At 42.6% G+C, this 22,790-nt stretch overlaps 1 protein-coding gene across 1 annotated transcript in view; it reads left to right on the forward strand.

The window, feature by feature from the left end:
• The window catches only part of LOC124722765 (glycoprotein 3-alpha-L-fucosyltransferase A), a 184,814-nt gene extending 162,783 nt beyond the window's left edge, over positions 1-22,031 (forward strand). The window contains exon 4 of the mRNA XM_047247902.1: positions 20,990-22,031. Coding sequence (XP_047103858.1) covers positions 20,990-21,317 — 328 coding nt within the window. The 3' untranslated portion in view covers positions 21,318-22,031. The remainder of the gene's footprint in view (positions 1-20,989) is intronic.
• Positions 22,032-22,790: the final 759 nt, after the last annotated feature.

Here is a 22,790-nt window from a genome sequence, read left to right on the forward strand (position 1 = left end):
ATTGTTGTTGTCCCTGCTGACACGCATTGAAGACCCGACCCTGCAGTGCCCGCACAGCGTTGGTTGGCGTGGCGTAGACCAATTCCTTCAAGTGGCTCCATAACCGAAAGCCTAGGGGATTGAGGTATGGGGAAAGAGCAGGCCAAGTTTGCCCTTCCCCCCCCCCCCCCCTCCCGACCAACGCAGTAATCCTGGAATGTCTTCACCAATTGTTCGCGCACATTGTGACGAAAGAGTGCTGAATTGCCATCATACATGACCCATACTTGTATTCGTTGCTCCAGTGGCACAGCCTTCAGCAAGGTAGGCAACAAGCTAATGAGAAAGTCCAGATAGTACCCATTCCCCCGCCCTCCCAGTTAACCTCTGTGGTAGCACGTATGGCCCAATTAACCTATCGCCAAGTACGCCTGCCCATACGTTGATTGACAATCGGTGTCGATTCCCTCTTTCCTGAATTGCTTGGGGATTTACATCTGCCCGTACATTCTGGTTATGGAAATTCACAACACCACCTCTTGTGAACCCTGCCTCGTCGGTAAATAGAATATTGGATGTGAACAGTGGATCTGCGGCACACCTCTGCAACAGCCATTGACAGAACCGTCGCCTGCCATGATGATCCTGTAGCCTTATGGCCTGAACGCGCTGCAGATGATATGGATACAGCAATTGCTCATGAGGTACCCCCAGATAAGAGAGAGAGAATACGCCTTCTGCTGCTGCTAATTGTCGCACACTGGTCCCAGGGGTTTCTTTCACAGAACGTAGCACACGCTCCTCGATGTCAGACGTGAGGACTGTGCGGGGCCTTCCACAGTCAGTCTTACGAGGCGCAAGGGCATGTGTGTCCCAAAGACGCTGGAGAAGTCTGCCGAACAGGTTGTCAGAGGGCAGTCTGCGCTGCAGATATTTTCTAGCCCAGAGGGCACAAGTTCGCAAGCTACGGCCATTTCTTAAACCACAGCAGAATATCGTATCCGCCATTTCACTTGTCGAGTAGAAGGCTTCTGCTGCTAACAAGTGATGAAAGAAAGAAGACGTAAATGTACTACGCCATTTGTACGTACAAACAGCACAATAACAGTAACCACATAAGTGAATCCGCGTTTGGAATGGGGTAAAACACAATTATAAGCACTCAGGGTAGACAGTGCTGTACAATAACACACAAGCACGACGAAAACTAACGTTGCCTACAACACAACTCTAACCACACAACTGACTGCAGACCGCCTGATGGTTGGTAGGGTACTGTGAGTAAGACACCATGATATCCTGCCGACACATTGTAATGTAACGACTGTGCTGATGTCCGCAACCCTTCCTATAAACATGTGTTTATCTCAGAAAGTACATTGTACTCATTTTTCTTGTTTCGATGAGTACTACCACCTCTCAAAGTATTCGACACTTATTTTGAAGACCCTATATACTGCTTCCACCTTTTACCTTTCCCTTCTTTGCTTAGGACTTGTTTTCCATCTGAGCTCTTGATATTCGTACAGCTGCTTCTCTTTTCTCCAAAGGACTTTTTAATTTTCCTATAGGCGGTATCTATCTTTCTCCCACCTCCAATTCCCGTTCTCCCCAATCCGCGCAGATGCCACAGCAGGATAGGAGAGATTCTGTGAATTTCAGAAAAATTAGGAGAAGGCTATGGCAAGCTAAACCTTCGTCAAACCATGTCAGTGACGCGATTAATAAGCGCACTACTCACTAAATACAGATATCTGTATTTGAGTCCCAGTCCAGCAAACAGTCTAACATTATCAAGCTGAAGAGAACAGCTTTAAACGCGCAGTATTTATGTAAAAGGTAAAAAAATGTTAAATATATCTGTTAAACGTGTGGGAAACGCGCCACTTGAACAATTAGCTCTCAAACATTATTATTACATTTAAAAAAATACACTGCGCAAAAGAACTTATGACTTTTAGAAACCCCGTAATTGGCGAAGAGTTCTCGGGCTTCCAGCCGGGTGGCGGTGTCTTCAAACAGCGACGTTTCGACGAGTGACATACTCATCATCTTCTGGCGAAGTGCCGAGACTTTGCGGATGCCGGTCCCTTTATACCTGCGGTGTGCCCCCCACCACCTGGCCGCGGGAGGCTGGGTCCAGAGGAGCCGGCGGGCGAGGTGGAGGGGGAAGCGGGTGCGCCGTTCGTGTCTCCGTCAGAGCATTCTGATTGCGTCTCGTGAGCTGGACGGTTCTTGTTGCGTTCCTGGCGTATTGCGGCTAATGCTGGATTCCAGGCCGCGCTCAGTTGATAGCCTTCGTCCCTGTTCACAAGGTTCTCGTGGACCCGTATTTCTATTGATTCTTTAATGACGCATTTGTGACAAAGAAAGCCTCTCAAACGAATTACACCACCTAAGAGAGGTATTTCGGAAAAACGGGTACAGTGAAACACAGATTGGCAGGGCCTTCAAGAGGAGACAGGCTGACAAAGTTCAGGAAGAGGAAGAAGAAGTTAACAAGAGACTCGCCTTTCTTCCATATTTGGGGCCCACATCAGCCAAAATCGGGAGGCTATTGAGAAAATCTAACATAAATACCGTCTTCCGACCACCGCCGAAGACGAAAGAGCTGCTAGGCTCAGCTAAAGACCCACTCAAACTAAACACACCTGGTATATACAACATTGCCTGCGAATGTGGTGTGCAGTACATTGGTCAAACGCAGCGCTGCATCTCAAAAAGGTGCGAGGAACACATCAGGCATGTTCGACTTGGACAGATAGAGAAATCTGCTATAGCTGAACATAGCATCAAAGAAAACCACACCTTTGACTTCGAAAACACCAGGGTGCTATGCCGAGCCGGGAGCTATTGGGATAGCGTCATTAAAGAATCAATAGAAATACGGGTCCACGAGAACCTTGTGAACAGGGACGAAGGCTATCAACTGAGCGCGGCCTGGAATCCAGCATTAGCCGCAATACGCCAGGAACGCAACAAGAACCGTCCAGCTCACGAGACGCAATCAGAATGCTCTGACGGAGACACGAACGGCGCACCCGCTTCCCCCTCCACCTCGCCCGCCGGCTCCTCTGGACCCAGCCTCCCGCGGCCAGGTGGTGGGGGGCACACCGCAGGTATAAAGGGACCGGCATCCGCAAAGTCTCGGCACTTCGCCAGAAGATGATGAGTATGTCACTCGTCGAAACGTCGCTGTTTGAAGACACCGCCACCCTGCTGGAAGCCCGAGAACTCTTCGCCAGCTGTATACGCCGGGAAAGCATACACTCACATTAACCCCGTAATTGTCTCCCATTGTGACGCATAAGTCTGAAATTTTCCTCAAAGGTGCCTACTGCCTTTCTCTGCAACGGTGCAAAAGCGTGGCTCCCTGCGATGTCATCCCTGGGCTTGGCGACACTTCCAACAGCAACAGCGACATGTGAAAAAAAGGCCACAGCTGAAAGTTCAGGTAAAAAATGAAATGTCGTGTGACTAGGGCCTCCCGTCGGGTAGACCGTTCGCCTGGTGCAAGTCTTTCGATTTGACACCACTTCGGCGACTTGCGCGTCGATGGGGATGAAATGATTATGATTAGGACAACACAACACCCAGTCCCTGAGCGGAGAAAATCTCCGACCCAGCCGGTAATCGAACCCGGGCCCTTTGGATTGATAGTCCGGCGCGCTGACCGCTCAGCTACGGGGGGCGGGCTCAGGTGAGGTGAAGGGTGTGCTTATGATGCCGCAGTGGCACCAAATTTCACCAAAATTTTGTCCAACACCAGTGTGGACGTATCAGACGATGGGAAGGTCGTCACTCCCCTATCCCCCATCCCCACATCTCATAGCTTCTCTTGACACCTCTGCAGTGGAGGTCAGCACCGCGACGTCCAGTGTTGAAATCACGGTGTTTTCTTATATCTGGCCGAGGAAAACATTTCAGACACACAGCACCTCAGAATACACGTGGAAAACCCTCAGCAGGTGGCACAAAGGGGTCAGTGAAACCATCCTTTCCCTTGCGGCGTTCATTTCCACGCATTCCGCGGTCGATAACGACAGCTCGCAGTGCAATGAGCAACAAGACGATGTTCTTGGAAACGTTCGACACTGCTGACACCCCCGGACGATTCAATTGTATGCTAAGGACATCGTGGGGCTGCAACCACACTGAACGTGATCTGACCCCTTTGGAAGGTAATGCGACCACTATTTTTGCTCTTGTACACAGGGTGGAACCACTAGGGGCCGTTCAAAATCATTCGACGGACGAAATTTGAACGTGATCCATAGTAGCAAAGGGTGTTTATACTTTTTCAGCCCCCTTGTTTCGCGTCCTCCTGCGGTATGATCAAGCTGTAGCATGATCATGGACGGGTGCAACATTGAAACGTACATGAATACAATTGCGAAGGGTCCTCAAAGGCTCCAATTCGGCAACACGGTCGGCGCCACCCATGTTTTTGAGAACATTAAAAATGTACCTCGAGAGACTTAAGACATGGATTGAGCTGAGTGGTGGGTCAGAGCTGTTCTACCACCTGAGGGCACGCAGCCCCTCTGACACACCTTAGGTGGGGTTTCCTGCCCTCAGCTGTGGGAGCACCACTCAGCTGAATGGGTGTCGGAGTACTTGACAGGTACATTTCTTACATGCTACACAAACGTGTTTGGGTGGCACTGAGGGTGTTGGCAAACTGGGGGTCTTAGACGGACCCTTTGCCATTTTATTCATGTGTAAATCAAAGCTTTTAAACACCCTTTGCCGCTTCATATCAGGTTCAAATTTCATCGATTGATTTTGAATGGTTCCTAGTGATTCCACATTGTATACCAAAACAAGCATTGCGGTCGCACTACCCTCGAAAGGGGTTAGATCGCGTTCAGCGGTGTTGCAGCATCACGATGTCCTTAGTTTAGGATACGGGAATCAACGCCCTGAGAGAAACGGTGCTTTCACTGACGCCCTTTGTGCCATCTCCTGACGGTTTTTCTTTTCGTTTCTGAGCGGTAGTGTATCTTTGTCTGAAATGTTTTCCTTGGCCACCCATAAGAAAACGGCGTGATTTCAACGCTGGGTGTCGCGATTCGACCTCCATCGCAGAGACGTCAAAATAACGGGTGAAATGTGGATAAGAGGGGCTGTGACGACCTTCCTATCGTGTGACACATCCACGATGGCGTTAGCAGAATTGTGGTTAAATTTGGTGCCAATGTGACACCATAAACGCACACGTGAACTTCTGAGCTGTGGCCTTTCTTCGCATGTGTCGACACATTGCTGCTTGAAGCGTTGCGGAGCCCGAGAGTAACGTCTCAGGGCGCCACGCTTTTGCACCATTACAGAGGAAGGGTGTAGGCATCTTTGAGCCAAATTGCAAACGTGGGAGACGATTACAGGGTTACAAAAAGTGATAAGTCTTTTGCGCAGTCTATACTCATGCATGAGGGTACTGCCATTACCAATGTCTGACTACATACACTGCATATCGAAACAGGTAGCCCTGCCATTGCAAACAGTTCAGACTACTCACTGAGCGAGGTCGCGCAATGGTTAGCACACTGGACTCTCATTCTTGAGGACCACGATTCAGACGCGCGTCCAGCCATCTAGATTTAGATTTTCCGTGCTTTCCCTAAATCGCTTAAGGCAAATGCCGGGATGGTTCCTTCGAAAGGACACGGCCGCTTTCCTCCACCATCCTTCCCTAATCCGAGTTTGTGCTCCGTCCCTAATGATCTCGATGTCGACGGGACGTTAAACACTAATCTCCTCCTCTTCCTCCTTCGGACTATTCAAAGTGAACAAAGCACCAGGCCCGAACATAATTCCTATAAGATTTTGTATATAATACGCTGCGGAATTAAATTCTTTCCTAGTTCGTGTTTATCGAGAATCTCAAGCGCAACGAATAGTTCCACATGACTGGAAAATAACGCAGGTCACTTCCGTTTTGTAAACGGACAAAACGAAAGATGCGCAAAATTGCAGGCCTATATCGCTAACGGTTGTAAGGTTCTAGAACATATTTTAAGCTCCAACATTTTCACATTGATGAAGTACAAGAAGCTACTCGGAGGGAAAGAACCACTCGTCAGGAAAAAGTTTGCTTTATTCACACAAAATATCTTGCAAATAGCAGATGTAAGTGAATAGGTAGAGTCCGTCTTCCTCCATTTTCAAAAAGCATTCGTCAGTACCATATTCTTGATTAATACTAAAAATATGAAACTGAGTATCTTTGTGCATATGCGGATGACTCGACTAATAAAAAGCAGTACGTTATAAGCCTGCTGGATGGCACACATTCAACAGAAACGAAAATAACATCGAGTGTGTTCCGAGACAAGCGTTAATGCTCTCAATATACATAAACGATTTATCAAACAGCCAAGTAATGTCAGCAGCACTATCAGATTGCTGTTGTCTACACGAACGTCGTTGGACGACTGTCAAGGAAAGCAGAAAGATTTGGACAGAATTTCCACTTGTTGTATGATAGCTCTCTCCACCACTGGGGTCCGCAGCTCGTGGCCTAGTGGCTAGAGTTGCTGCCTCTGGATCACAGGGTCGATTCCCGGTCAGGTCGGGGATTTTCTCCGCTCGGGGACTGGGTGTTTGTGTTGTCCTCATCATCATTCGAGCAGTGCCGAGACTGGAAATCGAAATATTAGGAACGTGTACGGGCGCTGATGACCACGATGTTAAGTGCCTATCATCATCATCATCATCATCATCCACCAGTGGATAAGTACACGACAGTGCTTACAACAAAGGGAAATAATGCGATAGTATCTGATTATAAGATTAGAGGCGAACATCTTAAATGTCTGCAGGTAGTAAGAAAGGCGAAATGAAGACTTTGGTTGATTGGAAGGGTCCTGGGGAGCTGCAGTGAATGTGTACAGAAACCTCACATAAGACGCTAGTGTGATCAGTTCTCAACTACTTCTCCACCGTATTGAAATTTTGTGAAGTAAGCATGGCAACAGACAAGGACCGAATTAAAAAATTCTCTGTTAGCTCTGTAGCAAGTCGGTATAGGCCATATCATAAAGTAACAGAGTTTCTCAGGGATCTTAAATAGTACCCTTAGCAAGAAAGTGACGGTGTCTCGTAAAATCCTGTTGGGTAAATTAATGCTGTGCGACTGTTCTGCTGCCGCCATCATAAATCTCGCGTAGATATCATGAGAATAAGGTAAGCGAGATCAGGGCGTATACAGAGGCACATGCGGGGTGAACATAATCTCCATTGACAACACTTCAGAGGTTCTTCAGGGATATTTTCTAAGTATTTTGGTATATACTGAGATGACAGAAGTCATGGGATAGCGATACGCACGTATAGAGATTGCCGTAGCATGACGTACAAAATGTATGAAAGAAGAGTGCATAGGTGGAGTAGTTATTGTACTGACTTGATTCATGTGAAAAGGTTTCCGACGTGATTATGGCCGTTCGACGGCAATTAACAGAATTTCAACGCGAAAGCGTCTTAGCTAGACGAATATGACAGTCAGTTCCGGAAATCGTTAGGAAATTCAATAAATTCTGAGGTCCACAGTGTCAAAAGTGTACCGAGAATACCAAATTTCAGGCAATATCTCTCACCACGGACAACGCAGTGGTCGACGGCCTTCACTTAACTACCGAGACAGCGGCGTTTGCGCAGAGTTTTCACTGCTAACAGACAAGCAACACTGCGTGAAATAACCTCAGAAATCAATGTGCAACATACGACGGACGTATCCGTTAGGGTAGTGCGAAAAAATTTGGCATTAATGGACTATGGCAGCAAACGACCGACGCGAATCCCTTTGCTACGACCACAACATCGCTTGCAGCGCCTCTCCAGAGGTCGTCACAATCTCGGTTGGATCCTAGACGACTGGAAAACAGTGGGCTCGTCAGATGAGTCCCGATTTCAATTGATTACAGTTGACTATAGGATTCGAGTGTGGTGCAGACCCCACGAAGCCATGGACCCGAATTGTCAACCACACACTGTGCAAGCTGGTGGTGGCTCCATAATGGTGTGGGTTGTGTTTGCATGGAATGGACTGGGTCCTCTGGTCCAACTGAACCGATCACTTACTGAAAATTGTTATGTTCGGCTGCTTGGAGACGATTTATAGCCACTCAACGATGGAAATTTTTTTGGATGACAATGCGCTATGTCACCAGCCTACAGTCGTTCGCGACTGGTTTGAAGAACATTCTGGACAACTCAAGCGAATGATTTGGCCACTCAGACCGCCCAACATGAGTCCGATCCAACATTTATAGGACATAATCGAGTGGTCAGTTCGTGCACAAAATGCTGCACCGACAACACTTTCGCAATTCTGGACGGCTGTAGAGGCAACATGACTCAATATTTTTGCATGGAACTTCCAACGGCATATTGAGTTCATGCCACGTCGAGTTGCTGCACTCCGAAAGGAAGCCCGACACGATATTAGGAGGTATCCCATGACTTCCGTCACCTCATTGTAGTGTCACTGTGCCCCCTTCTATAGCGTTCAGTGAAACCATAGACGGGATTCATATCGGCCAACTCTTCGTGAGAAGCTTATGCATACTGCAGTGGTTCACTTTAGCGTACCGGTAAAACTAAAAAAAGAACGTTAGACACAACCGAGCCATACTTAGTGCAAGCTTCAGGACGGAGAGTAAAGTTGTAGCTTATTCATCGTGTGGTTGAAACTCCCTTCTTGTCCACGTTTGCTTACTAATACATAATTATGCAAATATGGGTTTTGTCCTGAGCAAACACAAATTTGTGTCTGCGCAAGGCAGAACCTTACTTCCATAATCACATAAAGTGGTTACAGTTGCTAACAGCAGGTACCGTGAGTGAACGGAACAAGACTATTATCCAAACGAGACACGCAGCGCATATCGTATTAGTTGACCACAATATTATTGCACGTGGGAGTAAGGGCACTTCTGTCGGCTCATCGTGAGTCTGCGGGTAATCGGGCTTGATACTATATGCACAATTGACATGAAAGCCTTGGTAGTGCGATGTGTTTTCCTTAGGCACCGTTGTACTTTTTTACTGTAACGTCACTGCGTGTATCAAATAACGGCAAAAGTGCCTAACTTCGTGGCTGAGTACTAGACATCTGTAGTGCACTTATTTTCAGTGCAATACGTATGCGAAGATAAATGGGGGGGGGGGGGGGAACAATTTAATTGCAATTACTTTGGAACGATCCAACGCAGTGCACCGATTCGTCATACCAAAATACTCAGAAAACATTCCTGAAAATCTCTGAATTTCGCTCGTGTTCGCCCTTTATACAGTAGTTTTCCTCTCGCTCGATACACGAATGGAATAGGACAGAAAATCGCTGGACTGTTGGTGTGAAATACCCTCTGGCATGTACTGTACTGTACTGTCGTGAGTTTGGGAATGTGCTCGTGTCGACACGAAGACTGATCAGAAACACTTCCCGTGGGATGTCCACACGTAACTCTGAATCCTGAAAAGCTCTACTGATAGATATTCCCTTACTTAACCCGTTCTAGAAAGTCTACTAGTACAAATTACCGTGATTAAATCACATTCCAGACTAGTCGGGACCATGAACACATGGCTTATACAAACATTCGCAGCAATTACTGGAAATGAATACTAACAGAGTGACGATATGATGAAAATTCATATCACATACTGAAACGACGAACTAGGGCTCCATTCTGTCTGAATAGTTCTGCACATGGTTTCCACAAATAAACGTAAAACCAAATAATAAAGGCAACAAAAAAGGTGGCACGTGTGATGAAAAGAAGAAAGGATGGAAGATGAGGATTTACATCTAACTGAAGATGAAGTCATTAGAACACAAGTTCGAGCAAGACAAGGAAGGGGGAAGTGTGAATACATGGGACGACTGTACAAATAATTTATTTACAACTTGTCTGAAATGTACAAAACGATAAGTCAGCTTCATATGACATATGTAGCATCACGAGTGAGGTGAGATATAAAAAGACCTCCGCACTTAAAGTTCCGCGTGTACTGGTATGCGAATCCACATAAAAATATAGCATCCAGCCTCATTACAGACACTACCTCATCCGAATGTATCTCTTTCAGGTATGTTTAACGGATAACAATGGCTTTTCAACAAATCAAATGCCACTTTGTAAGCCAATTTGGGGCATATTCATGAATAGAGAGAGTTCCCCAAAAATGGTTCAAATGGCTCCAAGCACTATGGGACTTAACATCTGAGGTCATCAGTCCCCTAGACGTAGAACTACACATCAATGCCCGAGGCAGAATTCGAACTGTAGCAGCAGCGTGGTTCCGGACTGAAGCGCCTAGAACCGCTCGCCCGGAGAGTTTCGCTCGTTAGACCTGTGGATCAGAGTACCTTTCATAATCAAGAAAAATGAATATTTGGGTTTGATGTCTCACTGATGATGAGGTCATTATGACAGAATGCAAGCTTGGATTGGCGAAGGGCGGGGAAGGAAATTGTCCCTGTCCTTTTCAATGAAACTATCCTGGCATTTGCCTTCATTGATACTGTGAAACTAGCAAAAGCTAGAGATCAGAAATGAGGTCCGTATACTCGCGTCAAACTCACCAGCGAGTCCTGTGACTTCATCTCCAAACTCGCCATCTGTGTGTGTCCGCAGACTCGACTCATGAGTTTCCGCCGCAGTCCACTCGTTACCTGAAGCACACGCACCTAAAAGTTCCTCGTTTAGCGCATGCGCAATGAGCAGCATACTCGGAAATTTGTAACTTCTCACTCGGCACGGTCTATGGATCACTGACGTCACAGACACACTCACGTCGTGGTTGGTTGCTGATTTACAAGTAGACATAAAAAGTGCACGAACTCTGAGTAGTCGATTTTGACCAGAGAGTCGCTTGTGTAAAACGGGCTCGAGTCTGTTGTCGGGTACACAAGTGGACTCAACTCGCACACGGAAAGGAGAGCGAGCACACGATTTCACAAGTATAACCACGGAATCGCAGCGTTCCCGTTACATACACAATTTCCGCCATAAACATGTAAATTATTATTCATTTATTTCACACATTCATGATTTCGGTTTCATAGTCATTCTAAAGTGAAAGATGAAATGTCACAAAGTTTCCGACCAGCCTAAAAGACAGACATTTATTGTATACCAATATAATATCTGATGGTTAGCAGTGACATTTTTTCTGTTTACACATATATTTATATAGGTAAAACTTTGTCGAAGATTGCTGTAAATTTATTTTAATATTTAACATCTATTCAGAGAATGTCTAACAGTTACGTTCACATATACACACTTTCGAGGCGTCACCGAATCTATAAAGATGGTGCCAGAAAACATGACATGAGAATGAAGTGCAGTCTCTAAATGGTGATTAATTACTATAATAAATTGCAGAAATGAATGACAAACTACACAACTCGCCGTTAGCCCAAAAGCGCAAGTTGCCATGACCAAATGAATACAGAAATAGCTCGCTTCTTGTCTCAGGGATATAATGTGATGCTCTTTACCCAGTTTTCGTTTCAAGTAGCACGTATGTTTTCTAGTGGTGGAGGTAGAATACAACCTTTTTTTGCACTGGACGAATTTTTTTATGTTTTGCTTATAAAGCGTGAACTATTGCATGAAACGTATAGCAGACATTGCTCCTCCTCTAACGGAACAGATTTGCAGTAGTGTACTTTGCAGCAATTGGACTGCTCCTTATACCCCCACAGTCTCACAGAACACAGCTTCATTAGAGGCCATCTGATCCCGACAACAGGTCATTTCGCCTAGATCGCGTACTCTTCTTTCTTACTAACAATAAGACAGTCACGACTAGCCTTACACTCCAGCACGCTACCGCAAGAGAGAACGAGTCGACGAGTATGTAGCGACCGCGGAGCCACAGTCATACTCGCGAAATTTAAAGTGGGAACGAAGGAAGCCCGTTAGCACTGGAGGAACAGCGGCGCCTTGATTCGTGGAGTATGCAACTCACAACATTAAACTCCTACTCGCTCCGTTTCTGATGTGTAACGGAAACCTAAATCTGTACGTCAGGTTTTACCCCTCCTCCTGAATGCAAGTTCAGTGTCTTAATCACTGTACTACCTAGCTCGGTTACACGTTCATCCACTTCCTGTTTAGAGCAAAGAGTGGTACACATGTGCCTGGTTATCTGGCTCCACAATTATGAAATCTGTCGTTATTATGTGATGGTATCATCCTTCTTCATTTTGCAGAAATGACAGACCAGAGTTGGGACGGGGTCACAATCCTGTATCTCCTAACGGATAGCAGGAATTATCAAAAGTATTTGTCGTTGTCCTCACTTTCCCTGACTAAATCTTGTGGTTGATGAACCTGTGATTAGAAATGGTCATAATGGTCTAAAGACTATGACAAATATTGTTTTTGTTTTAATGTGGGGACAGACCAAACTTAAGGAAACTTGAAGGAGGCACATATCACAAGTAAACACTTTATTCTGACTGAAAAGCATCAGACTAATCTTTAGCTCTTTCAGCATTAAGGTTCTCATTAGGAGAAGGAATTTACCTTTGACAGCATATGAAATACTCATCCCATACTTTGAGTTCAGGAAATTACTGTATTACCTCTTGTACTCTAAGAACTTGATGAATGTGTTGAAAATACGTGACTTTTAGGCACCATTTAAGACATAAATGTCAGTACCAATTCATTAACTGACATCACTCTATCCAATCTGGCTGGGGTGTTGGTAACAAAGGAACAGAAAAAATCCCAATTTGCCATCTTGTTTTGGTTTCAGTGTTCATGGCATCTTTCGATGATGATTTCTTTCAGGCCAGAGATTAATGAGCCTATAGTAAATAATATGTACTCACTCAAGTACTACATATCCCTTCTGGCAGTTTGTTCCTGTAAGCACTTACAGTAACTGATCACTGTTCTGCACTTTTGCTTTACTCATATCTGCCGCTCTTGCTACAATAGTATATAGGGAGTTCAGGAAGTAAGTTACAAGTCATCCCACATGAACACCACTGGGCAACAAGAGTGGCACATTGCCCGACAGTAATACATGTTCTGCACTTTGTGCAGACACAATTCTGCTACGGTATGGATAACACGTGCATCACAGTGTGGGAGTGAAATGGTACAGCAGCTGCAAATGTACTCCAAAGTTTTAGTATGAAGGATAATATGATTCTTGTGAGCAAAAGACATATATTTGACACAGATTTATCATGAAAATCTGGCAATATATAGACCAAATGCAATATTGTGTCTAGCCATTGTGAAGTGGTGCCAACAATTTGACCACGACATGGGTGATGCTGACTGGAAAGAGAGGAAGATCTTGCACCTTGAGATTTGCACCTTTTTGGCAAGATGAATAAACATCTGACGGGAAAGAGATTTTTCTAGGAAGAAAATTTTCACACACTGGTTTCCCGATGGCTCTGTGGCCAACGAGCAAATTTCCATCATTGAGCAACTGAACAATTGGTAGAACATTCTAACTGTTGCTTACAGAGTCTTTGTGTCTATGTAGAACAACAGTGTAATGTAACCGTGTCACTTTGAAGAGTGGTGCAGCATGCAATAAAAGTTATCTGGCCTGCAATAATAATGTGAAACTCGCTTTTTTAAGTCCCCTCTTAGCTTTCTGTCATGGAGGATGGTACGAAGTAAAATAGTTTCACAGAGCTACAATATGAAACAGTGATTTAAATAGAAGCAGTATTTCATTTGTTTCTGATTTTGTGTCATATAGTACTCAAGTCATAAAATTAAACTGGTTTTGATACTTTAAAAGTGTGGACCACATTTCATACATACATTTATATGTAAATTATATGATATACAAACATTTAGTGCTTATAAACATCATGTAAAAGAGAAACACTAAATGGGTAATAAATATACTCTCCTAGGTTCTCAACTGAACAAGCCATTTTCTCATTTGTCAACCAACTCCTTGAATCAATAAACAAGAAAATGTCACCAGTTAGAATCTTTTGTGATCTGTCAATTGTATTCGACTGTGTAGATCAAAGGGTTCTACTAAGACAGGCTGAGCATTATGGTTTGAAAGATAAAGTAGGGAAGTGGTTTGAGCCATATCTAGATGACAGAAATCAGAAAGTAGTATTCAACAGTTGTGCAAAGGCACCTGCCAGCTCTGACTGGGGACATTAAAATGTGGAGTGCCGCAGGGCTCGGTGCCTGGACCCTTACTTTTCTGAATCTTTGTAAACGACCTCTCATGGTGTGTGACCTAAGAAGCACACTTCACCCTATTTGCAGATGATACAACCATTATGATTGACATGGTACCCAACTGCAGTCTAGAGAACATTGCAATCACTATAATCCAAGAAGTTCTAGATTGGTTCACTGCAAATGGTCTGTCCCTCAAAGTTAGTAAGACACATTTCATTCAGTTTCAAACAGTAAACAAAAAATTGGAAAATGTTGAAATAAAATGTGGAGACAAAGAAATAGTGAAAGTTGTATCTTCCAAAGTACTGGGTTTATATATTGATAACAAACTAAACTGGTCTGTCCACATCACTGACATATGTAAAAGACTGAATTCAGCAGCATTTGCCATTCACTCAGTTGCATCTGTTTGTGACATGGAAACAATCAAAACTACGTTATGTTAGTTATTTCCATTCACTTATGACGTATGACATCATATTCTGGGAAAATCAACCACAAGCAAATAAAGTCTTTGTTGCACAGAAGAGAGTAATTATGATTATGAGTAGAGTGCATCCTAGATCTTCTTGCAAAAATTTATACAAACAGCTGGGGATCCTCACCATGCCTTGTCAATGCATCTTGTCACTAATGTGCTTCGTGAACAAAAATTATGCAATTCACAAAATGAATAGTGCGTAAACACAATCACAATACAAGAATAAAACATGATTTTCACAATGATTTAAAAAATCTCAGCATGGTACAGAAATGAGTTCATTATTCAGTCATAGGGGATCTTACTAAATTCAAAACTGGCCTAAAACTTTATCTTTTGGATAATTCTTTCTATTCTTTACAGGAATTCTTTGATAATGTGTAATACTTCTTGAATTTGTGTTTAATTTCATGCATTTCTAATAGAACTGATTATGGAGATTAGCATATCACTTGTTGGCAGAATATTTTTTAGATGAATTAGGCCTACTTTAAATTTGTTTATGTAATCATCTATGTCATTACTGCACTATTATTTATGCAACCATCTATGTCATTACTGTACTATTATCTGTGTTGTTATCTGAATTTTGGTGTGGAATTATTTGACATGTGGATGTCCTTTTTCATGTATCTGTTTATATATGTTAAATTGGTTGCCTCATGATCATCTACATGTGGCTATTACTGTAATAACCTGACACATTCTACATCATAGCGATACATTCGCGTCAAGGACCCATGAAACTCGAAAATAAATAAAATAAAATCAGGCTGTTCAACAAGCAAAAGTCCTACTCAATGAGGCCAAGGCCTGGTTCATTGTTAACAGGATGAAAATTATTCAAAAAACGTGCAGAAGTTGATGACGCTTTTTAATTGATACCAAGTTAACCTGGCAACAGCATACTAAACATGTTCCAAACTTCCATGGATCCTCTACCTCTTGAGTAAAACTATAAAGTATAATATCAGAACAGTACCTACTGATAGCATTGTATGCAATGTTCTGCAGGCACATCAGCTATGGGCTGCTGCTATGAGGCCACTCTGCAGCCTGTAAGAGTGCTTTTATTGCAAAATATAACAATGAGAACATTATCTCAAGCAAAACAAGAGACCATTGTAAAAACAAACAATGGAAATTCCATGTTGGAATATCACTGTTACAGGGAAAAGATAGATTGCTACTCACCATTAGGATGACATGTAGAGTTGCAGACATGCACAATGAAAAAGACACAATCACATTAGCTTTCAGTCAAAGCCTCCTTCAGAAAAGGAAACATACAAACATCCATTCATGAAAGCAAACACATCTCATGCACACATGACCACCATCTCTGGCAGCTACAACTGGAATCATTCTCTGCTAGGGGTACATGAAAATTTAGACAATAGTGAAGTCCAGAGAAAGTATTCAAACTGCCATGTGAACAATATTCTTTTAGAGACATTGCTGAAAATGTTGTCCATTTACAATAACACACAACTGGTATCTTTGTGCTAATGATTGTCTAGCACACTCAAAACAAAGAGATGTTTCATGAATCTTGGGTGCAGCTTCAGCCACATGGACAAACAGCTCTTTTTGAGTGTCTGTTGGTGTCTCAGCCACCACAAGCTCCACCCCCTCCCCCCCCCCCCCCAAAAAAAGAAAAAGAAATCCATAGGAGTCAGATCAGGGTCCAAAAGTTGTGGAAAACATTGTCTAAATGTCCTCTAACATCAAGTGCATTGTGTCGTACAGCCCTGTTATTCTAGAATCATAATCACTGGCTGACCAATAGTGGGAAATTCTCCAACATTCTGGTAATACTTAATGCAGAAAGACATGGTAATTTTCTCCAGTAAGCATGTTGGGGAGAAGATTCACCCCCAATTGGATGTTCATGAACAATACCGCCCCACACATTTATGGAAAATATCTGTTGAAGGCATGGCTATTGTGGCTGTTAAATATTCCTTCATTTGTGGAAGCAGCCTTTGTAGAAAACAAAATGAACATTAGGAAGTCAGTGATGTTTACTGGTTGGTATGGGTGCCATTGGCAAAACTTCATGTGCTGGGGAAAGTAATCAGCTGGTAGGTTTTGTATCTCCTCACACCTGAATGGATGCATGTCCGTTTTACACAAGGCAGTCCACATACTGGTGTTGGAGGTATTACCACCTTGGTAATGGATTGTGTACTGGTGCTGAGGTTGTCCTCAGTTAGTTGTAACACATCTTCCTCAAACTGAACAGTTCGCACACTTCAAGATCTACCAGTTTCCCATTAGTCTAGCCAAAGGGATCCATGTCAATGAACAATGCCATTAATTCCTTGAAATGTGATATGATTTGGTAACCTCCTCCCTGGAAATTTTTCTGCATGCAGGTGCCTTGCTGTTTGACTGTTCTATCATTTCTCCCCATAAATGAGATGTACCGGGTGATCAAAAAGTCAGTATTAATTTGAAAACTTAATGAACCACGGAATAATGCAGATAGAGAGGTGATAATTGACACACATGCTTGGAATGACATGGGGTTTTATGAGAGAGAGAAAAAAAAAAAAAAAAGAGTTCACAAAATGCCCGACAGATGGCGCTGGACAGCAAAACGTCAGTGACTGCGCATGACAATCATGTATAAAAGGAGCTGTAATGAGTGAGAGAATCAGATGTGCCAGCAGTTGCAGCATGTTGGCATTACCTGAAAAGGTGCTTTTGGTGAAGCTGTATTATCAGAATGGGAAATGTGCTAATTCAGCTTTACGATCCTATCGCTATAGGGGCTTCGAATGGGTAAAAATCCTTTGATTTTATCCATACTGGATGAGAGGTCGTGGTTGTGAATGTCAATGTTAAAAAATATATCGGCTCAACCACGTATTGTGCCTGGTGCATGTTCCATTGTAGCGAGTTTTAACAGGTTCTTTTACTTTTTATTATTCTAATGATGGAAGCTTGACTTCCGAAACACGTCAGTCTTAGTGTTTTCTATAAACAAGTGGTTGAGCCGATATATTTTTTAACATTGGGTAAAGGTCTGCTGACAAATGCAGCTGTGGCAAGAATGATTTCAAAGTTCGAAGCCACAGGTTGTTAAGACGATAGATCCCGTAGTGGCCGACCGAGCACAAGGCGTAACGCTACTGAGACAGTTCAGAAAGAAATGGAGACTGTAGCAGGTTCATCTATGTACGGGGAAGTCAGCACTCGTGCAGTCGCAGCGCAAGCGCTGTAACGTAGAAGATCGCTGCAGCGCTTCGCGATGGAACGTACCCCCACCACGACAACCCTTATCCTTTCGTTCCACCTAACCGTACCAAACCTCAACCCCCACATCAACCAATTGAGTACCCAGAAGGCCTTGTAGGTCTTTCTAGGGAGGATTACGTTCTGATTAATTCCTACCCTATCTTTACCGAGTGGCAAATGCGCTACATCATCTTCGCTCTGGTCAACGGAGAATACGAAAAAGCAGGATACACTATTCCCAGTATCCCAACCGAGGGAGAGCCCTCAGCAACAGCCAAGAAGAAGAAGAAAAATCGTCACACCGACAAGTACAGGAAATAGGTCATCGGCACTCCTTGCCAGTCCAGAAAAACCTACCAGTACAGAAAGAAGATTCGTCAAGATTCCCAGGGGAGTAAAGGCCAACAGGCCACAAACTTCCAACCGAACCTCCTCACAGTGAGGAAGTCATCAAAGGAGCAGCAGGCAGCAGGCACTCGTGCAGTCGCACATCACGCCGGCATTCCATACACTACTGTTTGGTTGGCACTTAGGCGTACCCTCTGATGCTATCCGTACAAAATCCACCGGCATCATGAACTGTTACCTGGCAATTTAGTGAAGCAGAGAGCATTTGCGGTGTGGGCGTTTCAAAAGATGGCGGAAGATGACAATTGGTTGAGTAACGTGTTGTGAACCGACGTAGCTCATTTTATGCTCCGAGGGTCCGTAAACGCCCACAACTGTAGAATTTGGGCTACCGAAAATCCTAGAACTGTCGTGGAAACTCCATTGCATGATGAGAAACTCACAGTATGGGTTGGATTTACCACATCTACCGTTATCGGGCTGTTTTTCTTCGAGGAAATGCGTGATTCTGGTTTTGTAACTGCTACCGTGACGGGTGAGAGGTACGCCAATATGTTACAGAATCCCATCATCCCTAGCCTGGCTGATAAACACCTGCTGTAACGTACGATGTTTAGGCAGGATGGCGCTCCACCCTATACTGCTAGACACGTGAATGAACGTTTGTATTCTTTTCGTTCTAATAAAACCCCATGTCATTCCAAGCATGTGTGTCGATTTGTACCTCTCTGTCTACATTATTCCGTGATTTATTCAGTTTTCAAATTTATACTGACTTTTTGATCATCCGGTATGTCAGCTTACGTGGTCTGAGTGTAATCAGCCATAAAGAACCTGTACACATCAGTACAAACAACATGTGGGCAAGCAATGGCCTGCAATAGTTTCAATCTGGCCTGCAGAAGAAATACACAAAGTTCCTTAATTACTTGTCGACTGGAACTGCCTATCACCACTGACGTATTTTTTCCCAGTCTTTCTCATATTAGCATTAGTAAATAATTCTTGTCCATTGTAGAATGTATTAGAACATTGCAACTGTTGAAACTGAATGTGATTTTCAATTAATTAACTGCAACCAGAAACGTATATAAGCAGTGTTTTCCCATAATGACATTTCAAGATGCCTGGCAACCCATCTTCAGATGGTTACAGTTATTTACATGTTGTGAACATTGTTTCTTTACTAACAGTGTTGCATAATTTTTCAGTGGAAGCTTTTAAGACAACTTCTGCAAAACATTGTAACTAAAGATATAATGTTCATGATGCATAAATAACTGTATACATCTGATGATGGGATGAAAAGAATGGATATAATCTCAAAAATGTGTGTTTCGAGACATAATTTGTTGGCTTGGCGTGTCAGGAAAGAGGTGCCATTGATATTGATGTGTTACTCCATAAAGATTAACGTCACAGATGCTATAGCTTTGACTTTATACGATAGCAGCACTGCTGCCACATCACATGACAAGGTGGCCCATGAATTTAAGTAACTGTGAATCAGACTCACAGGTCAGCAAAGGCTCATCATGCCTGGTATAAACTTTTATGTAAACACAACACAACATAAACGTTAATAATGTAGTTGTTTATCCAGGGACGTGGACATTGCTACCAGTAATGACAACTTACCCTTTCCAGCAATAAGATGTAATTGTGTTGCATATCAGATTCGTAATTGTGTTGCATATCAGATTCGTGTGTCAACATGTTACACACAAAATGATCAAAACAACATTGAATATTAGCCTAAGGGAAGAGCAGCATGAAGCCCTTAAAGGGCCCCTAACGAAGAAACAGTCCACCTGTGCTATTTGCACCACATAACAAAAGTGTTTCTTTTTATGTTCTCCAGTAACACTAAACATTTGTATACATAGTTATTTTATATCCTGTATATCTTTCCAGCAGTACTGAAGTTTAATACATCGTTTTAAAGTCACACTGAAAACCTTTGTTAATATATACTGGGTGGTTATAATTAAAGTGCAGCTACTCACAGAGGTTGAGTATGGGCTGTAACTATCGTATGATAATTAGTAGATACTCTGATGTGTTAATGTGGAACCCTTTTATGCTGAAATAAAAACAGTTCCAGTTTTGGCTACTAGGTGCAAATCTGGTGCTGTGAACACAAGGAAGACATATAGAAATGTTTCCATATGTAATGGGTTAGGAATGGGACATGGGTGGAAAAGGTCAAGGAAGTGAGAAAGGCAAATGTTGATTTTATTATTACACAGTGTTTTCAATATGAGCACCAGAGACATTGACAAGATGCTGTAGGCGCCAGATTTGCACCTGGTGGCCAAAATTGGAACTAATTTTTTCCAGCATAAATCAGTTCCACAGTAACACATTTCAATATGTACCAGGTTTTGCTGCCATACAATAGTAGGTATGTGTAGCATTTCGAATTTTGTCTGCAATATAAAATTTCTACATACAACAAAAAAAGAGCAGGTTACAGTACAGATGTAGTTATGGTTATGCAAGTTATTTTAACGAACTACATCAACACTTTTGACTCCTCCTGTTGATTATCATGTGTAATTAATTCAGAATAACATTTACACTACAGTTCACAAATATGTCACTGTGAAGTAAAGAAACTAGTTGTCAAATTGATTTTATTGTAAGACTCTCTGCCATTGTATTTGATGCATATAACTGCTTGAGTGAGGTGCTGGATGGTTGACATGATAAAGATTCATAATTCTCTACTTTTATTTTGCAGGAGGAATGTTCTGCCTGTAGTTATGGGAGCAAGACCTGAAGACTACGCACGAAATGCTCCAGAGCGTTCCTACATCCATGTTGATGAATTTGCCTCCGCTAAAGAACTGGCAGCATACTTACATCAACTTGACACAGATGATGAGCTGTATAATTCTTATTTTCGTTGGAAGGGCACTGGAGAGTTCATTAACACATACTTCTTCTGTCGTCTTTGTGCACTCCTTCATGATGATTTCCCAGCCAAAGCATATCGTGATATAAATGAGTGGTGGCGAGGTCCAGGAACTTGTACTAGTGGATCTTGGCGAAAGGTTACTCATGAATAATGAAATTTGAGAAAAGATGCTGATTTAAAAGAGAATCAGTTTCATATTACTAGCTGATAACATGTTTCCATGTTAAGTATTATACCACTACAACATGCTGCAAAATGTGGCTGTCACCTGCATCTTGTAAGATAGATAGTCATATCATTCTGGAGAGAATAATGATAATTAACCTGAGAAAATAACATGTACATATTGTACAAATAAACAGCAGACAGAGAATGAGCTATTTAATGTCTAATAGGGTTAGGTCAGCTATGGTGAATGAAATGGTTTCTTATCTAATGTATGTGCACCTATATTATATTCAATTTCTTTGAAATTTGGCTTCACAGTGAGGGTGAACAATACAGATTTCATTCCAGTATATCAGTGCATTCCATTCAGTTTAATCTCTCTTGCAGTCAAATTAGGAGAAAGCTTCAATAAAACACAGAAATTTTTTTATCCATACTATAATCATGAAAAAGATGGTACAGCACTTTAAAATTACACAAAAATAATATTGAAGAGTATAGGGGCATGGAAATGAGAAGAAAAAGTCACTCATAACTTTATGTCCAACAGACACACACTCTACATGGTACAGGATGTATAGTGCCATCAGTGGAACATCAGCACAAGAGGTGCAGAGTACTGATTAGATGTCAAAGTACTGTTAAAATTGGAGATGATTAATAGTTGGCTTATTGCCAATGGCTGTCTGAGAAGGGAAGTAAAACTTCATGGGTAAACAAAAAGAAAAGTATAATGTAAACTAATTGAATATTGAGGGGGTGGGGGGGGGGGGCAAAGGCTTGATATAACATGAAGATCTGGGACTGAATAAGGAGTTGTTGTTCACAAGATTAGCTGATCTTGGCACATCACTTCTTATTAAATGAGTAATGAACAATCATCTCTTGACTAGTCCTGTATCCAATACTCAGAAATTTTTATCAGATACACACTTTCCACTGCTTGCATTCTGTTTCATCTAGACACTTCTGTAGCTCTCATTATCCAAGATTACACGTAATTTTCTGTATTACATTACTATCCTACAACATCATGTAAAAGGAACTTGTAAGATAAGATGCTAAAATTTGTAGTTTGATTTAATGTAGTTTATATATTATGTCTGAGAGCCATTCAGATATAAACCAAGACTACTTTCACATATGCTGATGAGTGATAAAAAGCAGTTTCTTAATTTGCTTTGTGCTTTTCTTTAGTAGAGATATGTATCAAGCACTCCAGCAGATAATTACACATGTACTACTCACCTGTTACATTGTTGTTGAATTGTCCCTGTCTTGATAATCCCGTTTGGGGCCCAAATATGTGACAATAAGATATGCACAAGCTCATACAGCAATGAACGTGTTAACAGATGGACTGTTTACTGAGTACAATAAGCAAAGCAAACGTTTTAATTCAATCCAAAACTTGATGTTTTTGATCAATTAGCATCCCAAACCATTCATAGAGTCT

The sequence above is a fragment of the Schistocerca piceifrons genome, chromosome X (genome assembly GCF_021461385.2).
Source record: "Schistocerca piceifrons isolate TAMUIC-IGC-003096 chromosome X, iqSchPice1.1, whole genome shotgun sequence".
Classification (NCBI taxonomy): domain Eukaryota; kingdom Metazoa; phylum Arthropoda; class Insecta; order Orthoptera; family Acrididae; genus Schistocerca; species Schistocerca piceifrons.